The sequence below is a fragment of the Oncorhynchus masou genome, chromosome 13, assembly GCF_036934945.1.
Source record: "Oncorhynchus masou masou isolate Uvic2021 chromosome 13, UVic_Omas_1.1, whole genome shotgun sequence".
Taxonomy (NCBI): Eukaryota; Metazoa; Chordata; class Actinopteri; order Salmoniformes; family Salmonidae; genus Oncorhynchus; species Oncorhynchus masou.
In genome coordinates this window covers 31,643,477-31,657,664 of record NC_088224.1, presented here as the reverse complement: position 1 = coordinate 31,657,664, position 14,188 = coordinate 31,643,477, and the positions used below count along the sequence as shown (strand labels likewise).

The 14,188-nt window shown below is 40.7% G+C and overlaps 2 protein-coding genes across 2 annotated transcripts; both read left to right on the top strand.

Annotated features, from left to right (window-relative positions):
* Positions 1 to 60: 60 nt before the first annotated feature.
* Positions 61 to 4,384, top strand: LOC135552089 (biogenesis of lysosome-related organelles complex 1 subunit 4-like). The gene is made up of 5 exons (XM_064983485.1): positions 61 to 419; positions 581 to 652; positions 1,514 to 1,615; positions 1,771 to 1,905; positions 3,208 to 4,384. Exons 1-5 carry the CDS (start codon positions 120 to 122, stop codon positions 3,295 to 3,297), a joined length of 699 nt encoding a protein of 232 aa, XP_064839557.1. The 5' UTR covers positions 61 to 119; the 3' UTR covers positions 3,298 to 4,384.
* Positions 4,385 to 4,640: 256 nt separating this feature from the next.
* On the top strand, positions 4,641 to 8,906 carry LOC135552088 (nuclear transport factor 2-like). The gene is made up of 5 exons (XM_064983484.1): positions 4,641 to 4,714; positions 5,135 to 5,255; positions 5,999 to 6,070; positions 6,173 to 6,271; positions 8,668 to 8,906. Exons 2-5 carry the CDS (start codon positions 5,157 to 5,159, stop codon positions 8,782 to 8,784), a joined length of 387 nt encoding a protein of 128 aa, XP_064839556.1. The 5' UTR covers positions 4,641 to 4,714; positions 5,135 to 5,156; the 3' UTR covers positions 8,785 to 8,906.
* Positions 8,907 to 14,188: the final 5,282 nt, after the last annotated feature.

The following is a 14,188-nucleotide window of genomic DNA, read 5'->3' as shown; positions in this document are numbered from 1 at the left end:
TTTTCGCTTAGTTCTACTTGATCCTTGTAAGCCGCCATCAACATATTCAACCACGTGATTTAATCAGCTGACAATCATAACACGGTAGCTGAAAACAAAAATAAACAAAAGGGGGAAAGATGGAGCCGAGGATGGAAAATAGGGTAGATGTTCTCTCCCCGCTGGAGGAGTCCAGTGCCGAGGTGAGTCGGGACAGTGGCATCGTGTCGCAGAGTGTGAGCAGTTTATCCATGTTGAGCGAGGCCCTAAGCAATGGTACCGTGTCGCAAAGCCCCAGCTTCGACGCAGCAGTCTTGCGGAGTCCGAGCTTCAACTCCGAGGTACCCGACACGGACCAAGACCACAACGAGGAGGATGATATCCTGAGACACACTACCCTAAGTTACTCCTCTTACATCAGAGATACTGCTGGAGACGAGGTTAGAATTAATCAACCTTTCTGATGGATGTAAAATATATATTACTGTCTATGCTGGGAGGTGCAATAGCGCTGGCCAAAGCTAGCTATAACTGGATACGCGTGACAAGAGAAATGTCACTTGACTGGTTATAACCATGTCCTGCTTTCTATACCCCACAGATCCTGGGTTTGGAGAAAAGTCTGGAGGAAATGCTTACTAGGGTGGATGAATTTGTTGGAATGCTTGACATGGTACGTGCTCAAAGATCGGCAGTATTTGAAATATGTATTTCGTTTACTTGAGTAATTTGTATTACACAAGGCTGAACTGCACTCTATTGTATTTTTTAACAAGATACTTTCAGGAGCTGTAATTTGTATTTTCAAAATACTAAAATCCTTTTCTATACAATTTATTTTTTATGCGCTTCAGTTTTGTGGGCCCCTCACCCTGCATTGGTATCAGAAGTCTGATGGCACTATGGTGTGATAAGATAATCTGTGAAATCAGGGCTGTCCAACCCTGATCCTGGAGAGCTGCCATCCTGTAGGTTTTCACTCCAACCCTAATCTAGCACACCTGATTTGTAATAATTAGCTGGTTGATAAACTGAACCAGGTTAGTTACAACTGTGGTTGGAGCCAAAAGATACAAGGTACCTCTCCAGGAACAGGGTTGGACACCCCTGTGCCGAATTAACTAAATATAATTGTATATGTAAAATTTGACATTTGCAAAACATGCTGAGTATTATTGTAATGAGTTCTGACTGACACAAGGCTAATAATACCCAGTGTGCTTTGCAGTTCATTTTGGTATGTTCATTTTCACATTTTGGTAATTTAACTGACACTTATCCAAAGTGACTAACAGTCAGTGCATTCAACTAAAGTAGATAAACAACATATTACAATTAGAGTTTCTGTAACCGTTACTTATTGAGAATGTTGTTGCTGTTCGGGCCGACAACTTGGAAATGTATTTCTGTATTTTGTAGTTTGATACACAGCTTTTTATGGTATATTGCCATTTGTGTGCATCCCTGTATGTGCTGCTCATGTCTTTGTCTGTGAAAGTGGGTGAGAAATGAAATGTTCTTGTTCTGGTCATAGATCCGCAACGACACATCACAGATTGTCAACGAGAACCTACCTCAAATACATAGAAAATCAGAAGAGATGAGACAAATATACAGAAAGATTGACAAGTTGGATGTAAGTGTGATTTATTTAACGTAATTGTTAATGACCAGGATGATGTCTTTGAAATCTTGACATGATCAGTGTACCAAATGACACCCTATTCTCTATATTTGGGGCACAGTTATGGTAGTTCTGTATCTGACTCCTTTCCCTGGTGTTGTGTCCAGGTGTTTGTGAAGATGGTGGGTGCCAATGTGAATGTCATGGAGGAGCATGTCACACAGGCAGAGAAGGAACAAGGAACCCTGCCGGGCGCCTTCAGAAAGATCTTCCGTACCATTAGTGTCCCGAGCTTTCTAAATGTGAGGAGTCAATCAATCAATGCACATCTCAGTCAACCATTAAGGCAATATCCATTTGGAGTGTAAATGCTGTATTCCTATACTTAATCACTATCCCCCTGAACCAGTAATCTCTGTGTATTTTATTTAACTAGACAAGTCAGTTCTGAACAAATTATTATTTACAATCACGGCTTAACCTGGCCTAACCCGCACAATGCTGGGCCAATTGTGCGCCGCCCTATGGGACTCCCAATCACGACCGGGTGTGTTACAGCCTGGAATCAAACCAGGGTCTGTAGTGACGTCTCTAGAAAAGTCTTCTGTAACACCCAAGAAGTTCCAACTCAAACTGTCATTCACCAGCTCTGCAAGCGTTTGATTGATCACCAATTGTGGAGTTTCGCTGAGCAACTTTCTTCATTTTCTCCAGTTACGGCTGGTATGTACTTCCAAAAAAAGGTATAAATAAGAATGTACACGCATCTGGAAAAAAAGCCTATTTGGCCCCTCCAATCACTCATTATTGCCACGCACAGGTCGGAAGTCTATAACCGCTCAAAACATTGGAGGTGCCGAAGATGCATTTTTCAGTTGCTTATAAAAAATGTCCATAACGTTAGTAAATCAAAATCAAATGTTTCTTGTCACATGGGGGCAGCAGGTAGCCTAGTGGTTAGAGTGTTGGTCTAGTAACTGAAAGGTTGCAAGATCGAATCCCCAAACTGACAAGGTAAAAATCTGTCGTTCTGCCTTTGAACAAGGCAGTTAACCCACTGTTCCTAGGCTGTCATTGAAAATAATAATTTGTTCTTAACTGACTTGCCTAGTTAAATAAAAGTTTAAAAAATGCATGAAATGCTGAATACAACAGTTGTAGACCTTACTGTGAAACACGACCCTGCCAAGCGACACTGCTTGCTTAGCCCGGAAGCCAGCCGGACCAATGTGTGACTGAAGTCAGCGTGCATGCACCTGGCCCGCCACAAGGAATCGCTAGAGCGCGATGGGACAAGGACATTCTGACCGGCCTAACCCGGACACCGCTAGCCCAATTGTGCGCTGCCTCATGGGTCTCCTGGTCGTGGCTGGCTGCGACACAGCCTGGGGTCGAACCCGGGTGTGTAGTGATGCCTGTGCCACTCGGGAGGCTCTATAATTATTATTATTAAATGTTAGTTGTCCATTGCTCTCAGTGGATATATTTGTATTTTCAGAACTGCATTGTTGGTTAAGGGCTTGTAAGTAAGCATTTCACGGTAACTGTTATATTCGGCACATGTGACTTAATTTAATTTAAATCCATAACTTTTGTCTCTACAGAAACCAGCCAGCCCCAGTAGGCAGCAGCATCAGGAGCTTCCCCCAGTATTGAGAACAGATGATTATTTCATCCCACACCCAGGACACTGAAAGCTTGTCTCAAATAGCACCCTATTCCTTACATATTGTATTACCCATTGTTTTCTGGTCAACAATAGTGCACTATATAGGGAATAGGGTGCCATTTTAGGAGGCTGCTTGAAACAGATGCCTGCAGCTCCCACACATCGCACATGCAATGGTCTGCCTGACTCTTCTAGGTCAGGTGACCTCAGTCTGCATGGCTGTCTTAACTGGACTTAACTAAGCCATAGGCTCTGGACCTGACTATAGACAATAATACTAGTGTCCTCGGGACTGGAGGATCTGACAGTACAACAGTTTCAACAAGCAATATAGTGTTGGCTCTCTCACTATCAAGTAGCTGTGAAGACGCTGAAGAAATCAGACGATGCGGACACCTGAAAAAGGAAAATTGTGTTATTGATCTGAAGACTTCTTTAAGATTCTGTTTTTCAAGTGCCTCAGTGTTTCCCTTTATTTTATTGCGTGTTCACCTGTTGAATTAAATTGCTATAAGGAAAATGTTATTAATCATCACACTTGTACTCTCACCAATCGTATGATTTGAAGTTCAAGCTTGAGTAAACCTTAACATGATGTTTTATAATGCTATTGTTTCCTGTTTGTATGGCCTAATACTGGAGAGGAATTGGCACTTAGTAATTCTCAACACACTGCACCAAGCAACATTTATTTGTTGAACATATTTTGTCATAGTTGTATATTATTTGATACTTTTGTAACTAATGATCATCATACTAAATAATTATCAACAAAGTGGTTTCTTTCTTATTGACTTTATCAGTAAACCATCTGGAAAGCTGTTACTGAGTTTCACACCACCACAGATATCAAAATATATCAGAGGAATACACAGCTAGCTGCTACATAAAGCACTTGTTGAAAACTAAACTATTTTATGACACTTTCTCTTGGCTACAAAGAGCTCATGTGTAAAATAACTAATAACTAAATAAAAATGTGTTCTTTACTAACTTGCCTAGTTAAATAAAGGCTAAATTAAAAACATCTGATTCTCAATGCTATATAAAAGTATACATTGTCATATCCATTAATTCACAGTTGTCCGTGTAGGAATTTGTTCTTAACTGACTTGCCTGGTTAAATAAAAAATACTCTCAATGTTATACAAAAGTATACATTGTAATTAAACGTAACATTTAATATGCATTTAATTATCAATGGCTGAAAATAATTGAGCTACCAAGGTTGGTTGCACTTTGGTATTTCTCCCATATCATTTTGATGGAAACGCCCATTTGGGTGCCATTCCCGCTCGTAGGTACCCGTCAATCAAGCCGAAGAGCGCATCTATTGGTTGTTTGGCCCCAGTATATGAGAACACACATTTTTTTTTCTCCGGATGAAGCGGGAGAGACCTGTTGTGTATCCACACTGGATTACTAGCAAGTTGCATATTAAGGTAAGTTCCATATGAAGTTTTACACAACTATTCAACAATAAAACATGTAGTTTATAGGGGAAATTATTCTTTGCAACACAAAGTAAAAGTTTAGTTATCTTTTTCTGAGTGGAATAATGTACTGACATTAAACTAGTTAGCGAGCTAGCTTGCTCCTGTATATAACTAGTTCGCTATGTAAAACAGTATTCATTCAGTTAACTGACGTTAGCTAGTGTTTCCAGTTTGTAGATCTAGCTAGCGAGTTAGCCATTCTCGTGCTCATGTTCTCTTGATAAGTGGATAAATACATGATGACAAACTGTGAAGTTTTATCTTTTCCATTCATTATAATTCAGAATGATTCTGCAACACGTGGAATGTGCTCATCAGAGATGCGCTGTTGGCTACGTCATATTCAAGTCGCATTTTCCTCTCCAGATTCCAACCTGCACTTTGAATCATGGCAAGCAAACCGGTTTGGGAGCAGATAGGTGCAGGCTTTGTGCAACATTATTACCAACAGTTTGATTCTGATAGAACCAAACTCGCCGATCTCTATGTGAGTATTTACATTTCAACACAGATGTGTAATGGTGTTTCATGGACCATCCTTGTCATCTGGAAACCTAGGGTGACTCTCCTCTCTTAACCTTGCCTACTTCACTTGGACTCTCTCCTTCAAATAACCCTACAGTTTTCAGCTTTGTTCATGTGAACCACAATCCCAACGCTGTGTTTTAACGTTTAGAAACGTCAATCATTGCTTACAATATGGCTTCTGAAACATATGGCCCTTTCATCATCGAGAAAAAAAGCATTAAAATAAAGATACTTACTGTTGCAATTTTTCAAGATCCATACAGCTATGGGTACTGCAAGCGATGCGTGTTAATGTTCAGATTGAGTGTCCGGACTCTTAACTCCCCTGTACAGAAGACGCCTTAGTCCAATTACTTATGTGTAATGGATTGGAATTGAGTCATGTTGAAGGGCTATCCTCTGAAGTGCTTTGAGAAAGTGGCATGGATGAGAGGATAACTTTTGAGATTGAACCATGGGGTGTATTCATTGGTCAGATTCCGTTGCAAAACATTTGGGTTGGTAACTGTTTACTCCAAGCGGAAAACATTTTACAACGAAAACAAGAATTTCTATTGGTCAACTTCAGGTAAGTCTCTCCTATTCCGCAAAGCGTCTTGCAACGGAATCTAACTAATGACTACACAGCTGCGCATGTTGTTCAGTGTGTCACTGATGTGAGAGCTCCCTGTCTTAATAAATTATTGATGTTTGTGTGTCCAGACTGATGCGTCATGTTTAACATGGGAAGGAGTTGGTTTCCAGGGGCATAAAGCCATTATGGAGAAGATCACTGTAAGTGACATCTTCATTTAAACTTCAAAGTAATTATAATGTATAGCCTAATTATTGTAACATGGTACAGACATAAAATACCTCTTCTTTCCCTTACTGCAGAGCTTACCGTTCCAGTCAATTCAGCACAGCATCACCGCACAGGACCACCAGCCCACGCCAGACAGCTGTGTAATGAGCATGGTGATGGGACAGCTCAAGGTAGGTCATTTCAAAAGTAGTGGACACACATTGAGTGACTTGCTGGTGTAACAGGGAGATCGTACCAGAAACTCACCCACAGCTTGAGGCGGTGCCAGTGATTTGCATCCTTTTTAGTGTGCACAACTGGTGTATATATTGTCAAGTTGACAGTCATGTGTGTTAACTGTTTGTAGGGGAAGATTGTAGTCAAGCCAAGTCAGAGGTGAGTTGAGAGAATAAGCTAACAGTGACGCGGGTTATAGTGGTGCCGTGACCTGGATTCACAGTTAAGCTTAGATCGACAGCTGAGTCAATGTAGTGCAAGTTTTTAGAGGGGCGAGAGTAACTGAGTGACATCGAACCAGAAACTCACCAACTGCTTGAAATGACCCTACTTTAAGCCCAGTCAAAGACAAGTTGAGGAAAGGAATGAAGCTGCTAAGCTAGCATAGTGACACCGGTGACCCTGGGTACAAAAAATGTCACGAAATAAAGATGGATATCTGCACACTTGGGCTGAAACGTTGCACAATAAATTGCAGGAACATTCATCTGGGTCTTTGTTTCACTGCTGAACATGGAAGGAGCTGCTCCTGTTTTCATTTTAATACCTCTTAAAGACACTTGAGCTTAAATGTAATCAATTTTAGAATCTAATCGATGGTTCTTATTGTGGTTCATTTCTACTGTGTTTTGATTAGGGTTGCACATTTTGGGGAATATTCAGAGGGAAACTTTCCATGGGAATTAATGGAAATATATATGCAAATTAATATTAATACCTTTTTAAATGTAATGTTTTTTTGCATTGGATATTTACCATGTCATATGGAGACATTTTTACCTTGAGTAGACATAATTGCAAATGATTAAGTCCTTCCAATAGAAATAAACAATTTAGTTACGAATTTAACTTTAATTAAATAAGTTGACTCTTCACATGGGAGGATTTCACTGAACAACAAAAGAAAAGGAATTTTGAATGATCCTCATGGATCCATCGCATCTCCCAAAAACGTTTTCAACATATCTGTAAAATGATAGTCCAGAAACTAAAGCTATGGTTGTCTTCCTCTCAAGCTTCCATGAGTTCTCCCTGGACCTCCTCAATGTCCACCTCTTGAACATCAGACTGAGGCCTCATCTTCACTGTCAATTTCCAACCTTGTTGAGAATGGCTCGTTGTCAGGCTCAAAAAGCCTAAAATTTGCCCGGATGGCCACCAATTTTTCAACCCTTGTATTGTTCAGCCTGTTGCGTGCTTTGGTGCAAGGACCAGTTGCGCTCTGAGGTGGTGGGATTTAGAGGATGATGGAGGCAACAGGGGAAAGAGCCTCAGATCCACAAAGACCCTTCCACCAGGTGGCTGATGAGATATGTTGGCACGAGTGCCTTATTGCATCTCCATCCCAAAGCCCTTGCTTGGAAGTGTACTTCAGTGATCTGCAGCTTACCGATCACTGTTCCTGTACATAGCCAAACTGTAAATAGCACACCCAACTCCCTTATCCCCATATTGTTACTGATCTCTTTCTCACCCAGAATCTCTACTTGCCCATCATCTGCACATCAATCACTCCAGTGTTAATGCTAAATTGTAATTATTTCGCATCCATGGCCTATTTATTTCCTTATCTCCCTACTATTCTACATTTGCACACAGTGTACATATTTTTCTATTTTGTTATTGACTTGACTGTTTGTTTGTGTTTAACTGCTGTTTTTGTTGCACTGCTTTGCTTTATTTTGGTCAGGTCGCAGTTGTAAATGAGAACATGTTCTCAACTGGCCTACTTGGTTAGATAAAGGTGAAATAAACTTTGCCAGACTGCCAAGAACCTTGCCCTCATCCGGGCCAAGGTGGCGAGACACGGTAGTAATGACACCATAGGCCTTGTTGAACGCTGCACCAGACAGGATGCTCTTGCCAGCATACGAGCATACGTGAGGTAGATTGCTGCCATAACTTGATGACTACTATTTACTAGTTAACAAAAAGTCATGTATGTCATAAAATATATTCATCCCACCCAGAATTGTAATAACTTACCAGAAAGCATGTAGTCTTTGGCTCAGACAGTGTAGTAGTGTGGACTCCATAGCATCTCATTAGTGTGCAAAATCTTGAGAACCAGCTGTACATGCGATGGACGAATACACCGTGCATGCAGAGGGTTGCAGCCACAAGACCTAGAATTGCCTTACATGTATAATACAATAAAGGTTCACCTTTATAAGCTAACTTTTTGGTGAATTTAAGCAAAATTCCCAGTCTTAACTTCACATGGAAAATTTCCTGAACATTGCCCAAAACTTTCCAGAAAGTTTCAGACCCTTTGCAACCCTAATAATGATAGATTAGTAAATTATATTGGTAAGAGGATGACGCTCATCTGTTCTCTTTTCTTTAAAAGGCTGACACGGACCAGGTGATGGGTTTTCAACAAACGTTCCTGCTGAAGAACGTGGACAACAAATGGATCTGCACAAATGACATGTTCAGATTGGCACTACATAACTTTGGAGCATAGGAGGAAATGGAAGGATCATGTACCTTCCACAGAGTTAGCTTTTTATATTTCTTTTCAACTTTACGTGTGTGTGAGAGAATGATTGTCAGATTCTTGTCTTCAATAAACTCATTAACCAGTTATTCTGTATTAGGAGGAAATTGAGACAAATGTGTTCTGGACAGTTAACTGCATACTGTTACAGTGGTGGTGAATTGTGATGTCCAGGCTAGAGGTCTACCGATTATGATTTTTCAAGGCCGATACTGATTAATCGGCCAATTCTTAAAATGTGTGTGTGTGTGTATATATATATACACACACACACACACACACACTTTTGTAATAATGACAATTACAACAATACTGAACACTTATTTTAACTTAATATAATACATATGGTCTTTTGGATGGGTGTTCCTAAGGTGATTCCACAAGTTGGTGGTATTTTCCATCTGTAAAACACACACAGAGTCTGTTTAGGAGACAAATACTCTCATCTGTTTGAATAAAAATAGAGTTTAAGTTACCTGTGATGAATGTTGAAAACAACTAATTTCTATATGCAGGAAATCCTATTTTAGTAATGGACATGGTAAGAATTGACTACCAAAGTGCGAGTCATAATTCCCATGACACCTAGCAAAATCTGAAAAGCGGTTCCTTCATTCATTCCATAGGATATTTTTAGATTCACTTAAAATAAGGTCTGTGTTTCGTGTAAGCTTACACCACCTTGCCAATTTTATAATTAGATATCCATAGGACAAGGTAACTCTGATCAATATTGGCTAAATATAATCGAAGATCATTTTTTTTTGTAGAGTGGATTTATGAAAATATTTTGACAAACGTTACCTTACCCTAGTGAGATTTACACGGGTATCGAAACGCAGAGGCGGTTTAAGCCTGCACGAAACAGACATTATTTTAAGTTGATCAAGACTTTCTCTATGGAAGACAGGACAGGAACGGTAAAATAACGAAGGAACCCCTTTCAAGTTCAGCCGCAAGTTATTACAGGAATTACAACGCGTCAACTATTTCTCTCTAAACCATATCCCTTTGACTATTACGAGCTTGCTGCTGCCTACCACCCCTCAGTCAGACTGCTCTATCAAATATCAAATCATAGATTTATCTATAATAAACACACAGAAATACGAGCCGTCGATCAAATCTGGAAACTCACCTCGAAAACCGTTCAGTATTTTATCTAACTGGTGGGATCCATGAGTCTAAATATTCCTGTCACATTGCACAACCTTCAATGTTGTGTCATAATTACGTAAAATTCTGGCAAATTAGTTTGCAAAGAGCCATGCGGCCCAAACTGTTGCATATACCCTGACTCTGCGTGCAATGAACACAAGCGAAACGACAATTTCACCTGGTTAATATTGCCTGCTAACCTGGATTTCTTTTAGCTAAATATGCAGGTTTAAAAATGTATACTTGTGTATTGATTTTAAGAAAGGCATTGATGTTTATGGTTCAGTACACATTGGAGCAACGACAGTTGTTGATTGATTGTTTTTTATAAGATAAGTTTAATGCTAGCTAGCAACTTACCTTGGCTTACTGCATTCACATAACAGGCAGGTGTTGGACTAGTTAACTGTAAGGTTGCAAGATTGGTTCCCCTGAGCTGATAAGGTAAAACAAATCTGTTGTTTTGCTTCGTTCCTAGGCCGTCATTGAAAATAAGAATGTGTTCTTAACTGACTTGCCTAGTTAAATAAAGGTAAAAAAAATAAAAAATGGCACCCAGAAATACCGATTTCCAATTGTTATAAAAATTTGAAATTGGCCCTAATTAATCGGCCATTCCGATTAATTGGTCGACCTCTAGTCCAGACATGGTGCACAGGAATACAACATAATAAATTAATTCCCAAATACGTTTCTGGTACGATTTGCCTTATTCTGTTATTCAAACTATACGTATTAGTTCCCAATATTAGATAACATTTCACCCATACATGCCTTGTTAGGAAATGGCACCCTATAAACCCCTCAAACTCAACTTTGGACCGCAAAGCCAGTTCCGCAGCATTTTTTCATTGTTCAGGGACTGATTTAGACCTGGGATACCAGGTATGAGTAATTCAGGTAGAACAGAAAACCAGGAGGCGCCGGGCCTCGTAGGGTAAGAGTCGAGTATCCCTTCTATAAAGTATAGGGTACCATTTCAGACGCAGTTTAACTAGGGAAGATCTCAATTGGATACTCCTCGCGTCCTCTCATCTCCTCAAAACCAATTAGATGAGAAAGCCAGAGGTCCCTCCCCTCTGACCTCCAATGGGTTGAGTAGGAGACAGGTGGAGGATGTGAGGATTATGCAATTGATCTTCCCATAGTCTCCTGCAAAGTTATAAACTGCCTCCTACGTGCAGCCAGCTGCAGTGTACCGATCGCTGCAGCTGTACACAGCCCATCTGTAAATAGCCCAACCAACTACCTACCTACCTCATCCCCATGTTTGTTTTTGTTTTTCTGCTCTTTTGCACACCAGTATTTCTACTTGCACATCCTCATTTGCTCATCTACTATCTTGTCTCATCGCTACAACTTCCCGTACGGGCTCGGGAGAGGCGAAGGTCGAAAGCCATGCGTCCTCCAAAACCCAACCAAGCCGCACTGCTTCTTAACACAGCGCGCATCCAACCCGGAAGCCAGCCGCACCTATGTGTCGGAGTTAGGACCTGGCGACCTGGTTAGCGTGCACTGCACCCGGCCCACCACAGGAGTCGCTAGTGTGCGATTTGACAAGGATATCCCTACCGGTCAAACCCTCCCTAACCCGGTCGACGCTAAGCCAATTGTGCGTCGCCCTACAGACCTCCCGGTCGTGGCCGGCTGAGACAGAGCCTGGACGCGAACCCTCAGTTAACCCATAGCATCTCCCACCTGTCGCACACGCTCCAGCAGGTATATCTCTCTCGTCACCCCCAAAACCAATTATTTCTTTGGCCGCCTCTCCTTCCAGTTCTCTGCTGCCAATGACTGGAACAAACTACAAAAAGCACTGAAACTGGAAACACTTATCTCCCTCACTAGCTTTAAGCACCAACTGTCAGAGCAGCTCACAGATTACTGCACCAGTACATAGCCCACCTATATTTTAGCCCAAACAACTACCTCTTTCCCTACTGTATTTAATTTATTTATTTTGCTCCTTTGCACCCCATTATTTTTATTTCCACTTTGCACATTCTTCCATTGCAAATCTACCATTCCAGTGTTTTACTTGCTATATTGTATTTACTTTGCCACCATGGCCTTTTTTTGCCTTTACCTCCCTTATCTCACCTCATTTGATCACATCGTATATAGACTTGTTTATACTGTATTATTGACTGTATGTTTGTTTTGCTCCATGTGTAACTTTGTGTCGTTGTATGTGTTGAACTGCTTTGCTTTATCTTGGCCAGGTCGCAATTGTAAATGAGAACTTGTTCTCAACTTGCCTACCTGGTTAAATAAAGGTGAAATAAATAAATAAATAAAAAGAACAAATTCTTATTTATAATGACTGCCTACCCCGGCCAAACTTGGACAATTGTGCGCCACCCTATGGTACTCCCAATCACGGCCGGATGTGAAACAGCCTGGATTCAAACCAGGAACTGTAGTGACACCTCCTGCACTGAGATGCAGTGCCTTAGTCCGCTGAGCCACTCGGGTTTGATGCTGATCATGTGAAGCACATGCTTAAATGAAGGCTAGCCAGCTTCATCCTCACTGTTTTCAGTTTCCTTTTTGTGTTATTAAGATCCCTTGACCCACAACCTTATACACTTTTATAGTAATGCATGTCAACCATTATGTAAACTCCTATAAGTTGACTAGGCTATGTGTATGTTGTCCTGCAACACAAAACAAATGTCTGCTTCTGAAATGGCACCGTATATACTTCCTATATGGTACAATATTTTTGACCAGGGCAAGTAGTGCCCTATATAGGGAATAGGGTGCCATTTCAGATGCAGTCAAGCAAATTGTGACGGCAGGCTCTAGCTTATGATCAAGACATAGGCCCAGATGACCTATTGACCCTGGTAGTGAATGCAACCCAGACACCAAATCCTCTGACAGGAAGATGAGCAAAACTTTGTGAATGCATTCTGCTACAGTACTTAGTTTGTCACTTCTGAAACAATGTACACCAGGGGTGTCCAACTCATTCCGCGGAGGGCATAGTGTCTGCGCGTTTTAGTTTTTTCCTTTCAATTAATACCTAGACAACCAGGTGAGGGGAGTTCCTCACCTGGTCATCAATCAAGTACAAGGGAGAAGCGAAAACCCCCAGACACTCGGCCCACCGTGGAATGAGTTTGACACAATGTACACTGTCATCTCGATACCATGACTGGCCCCTTGTTCACATATGACGCATATTGAGTAATTTCACACTCAATGCCATTGCGTATTGCTCTTGAAAATACATTTCCATCATGAGGAATACAATAATACGTAAAGAATGCTGCGTTTTTCTTTGAGGAGATAACAGTAGCCTGTAACAATTTTGGACTAGGTCAGCAATATTAGTGTTGGCCTCAAGGGGGCGATCACAGTTGGCCAGAAGTTATTTATTTTCAACTGAACGTGGCGATGCAACTGTTGACAATAGAACCCTGACTATAGGAGTGAAAGTTGAGGAAAGTCCAACTTTACGAAATGTATCAGCAACATGTTAACCAATTGGGTTGAATTGTTTGATTTGTGCAAATGAAAGGCATATGCGCAAAAATAGTTGATAAGGTTGTTTTAAGGGCCTTCAAGAGATGGTCGCCTAGTGACTGGTGAGTGACTACGGCATTAGGGCACCAATCAAGACATTTACAAGCATATATGATGAACCAATTAACAATTTGTAAATCTGTATTTATGTCTTGTTACCAAAGATAGTTTTACCGAATGGTGGTGATTGAATAGCTTTACATGGCGAGCCAAATTTCACTGGGGCTGGACCTTTGGATTTATCATTTTTTGCGTAACATTCAAAATATAACGATAAAAATTGTTATTCTTGATTTTTACCTTTGGAATACCATTGCAAATTTTTTTTTGCCATTAATAAAACATTCATTCATTATCATAAAGATAGCTACGTACTCACGTTCTTACAAAAACATTTTCTTCAAATAATGGCCTGGAAGAGTCGTCTACTATTGGCTGATGAACAGTGGCATGATATGACGTCACCATACTCTCTTTGGCCCTCCCCTTTGACTCAATTTCCGGACAGCCTATTGGTTGTTTTGAATTGTACCATGTGACGAGCTAGCTTTTTCCATAGCCTTCATTTTGTCTGTAGCCACTCCCACATCTCTTCAGTGCTCTTATATAAATGTTTATTAGCCCAATTAACTAATCAATTAAGCGTGAAATGGATTTAAATCTCTACGAAACTTCCAACTAT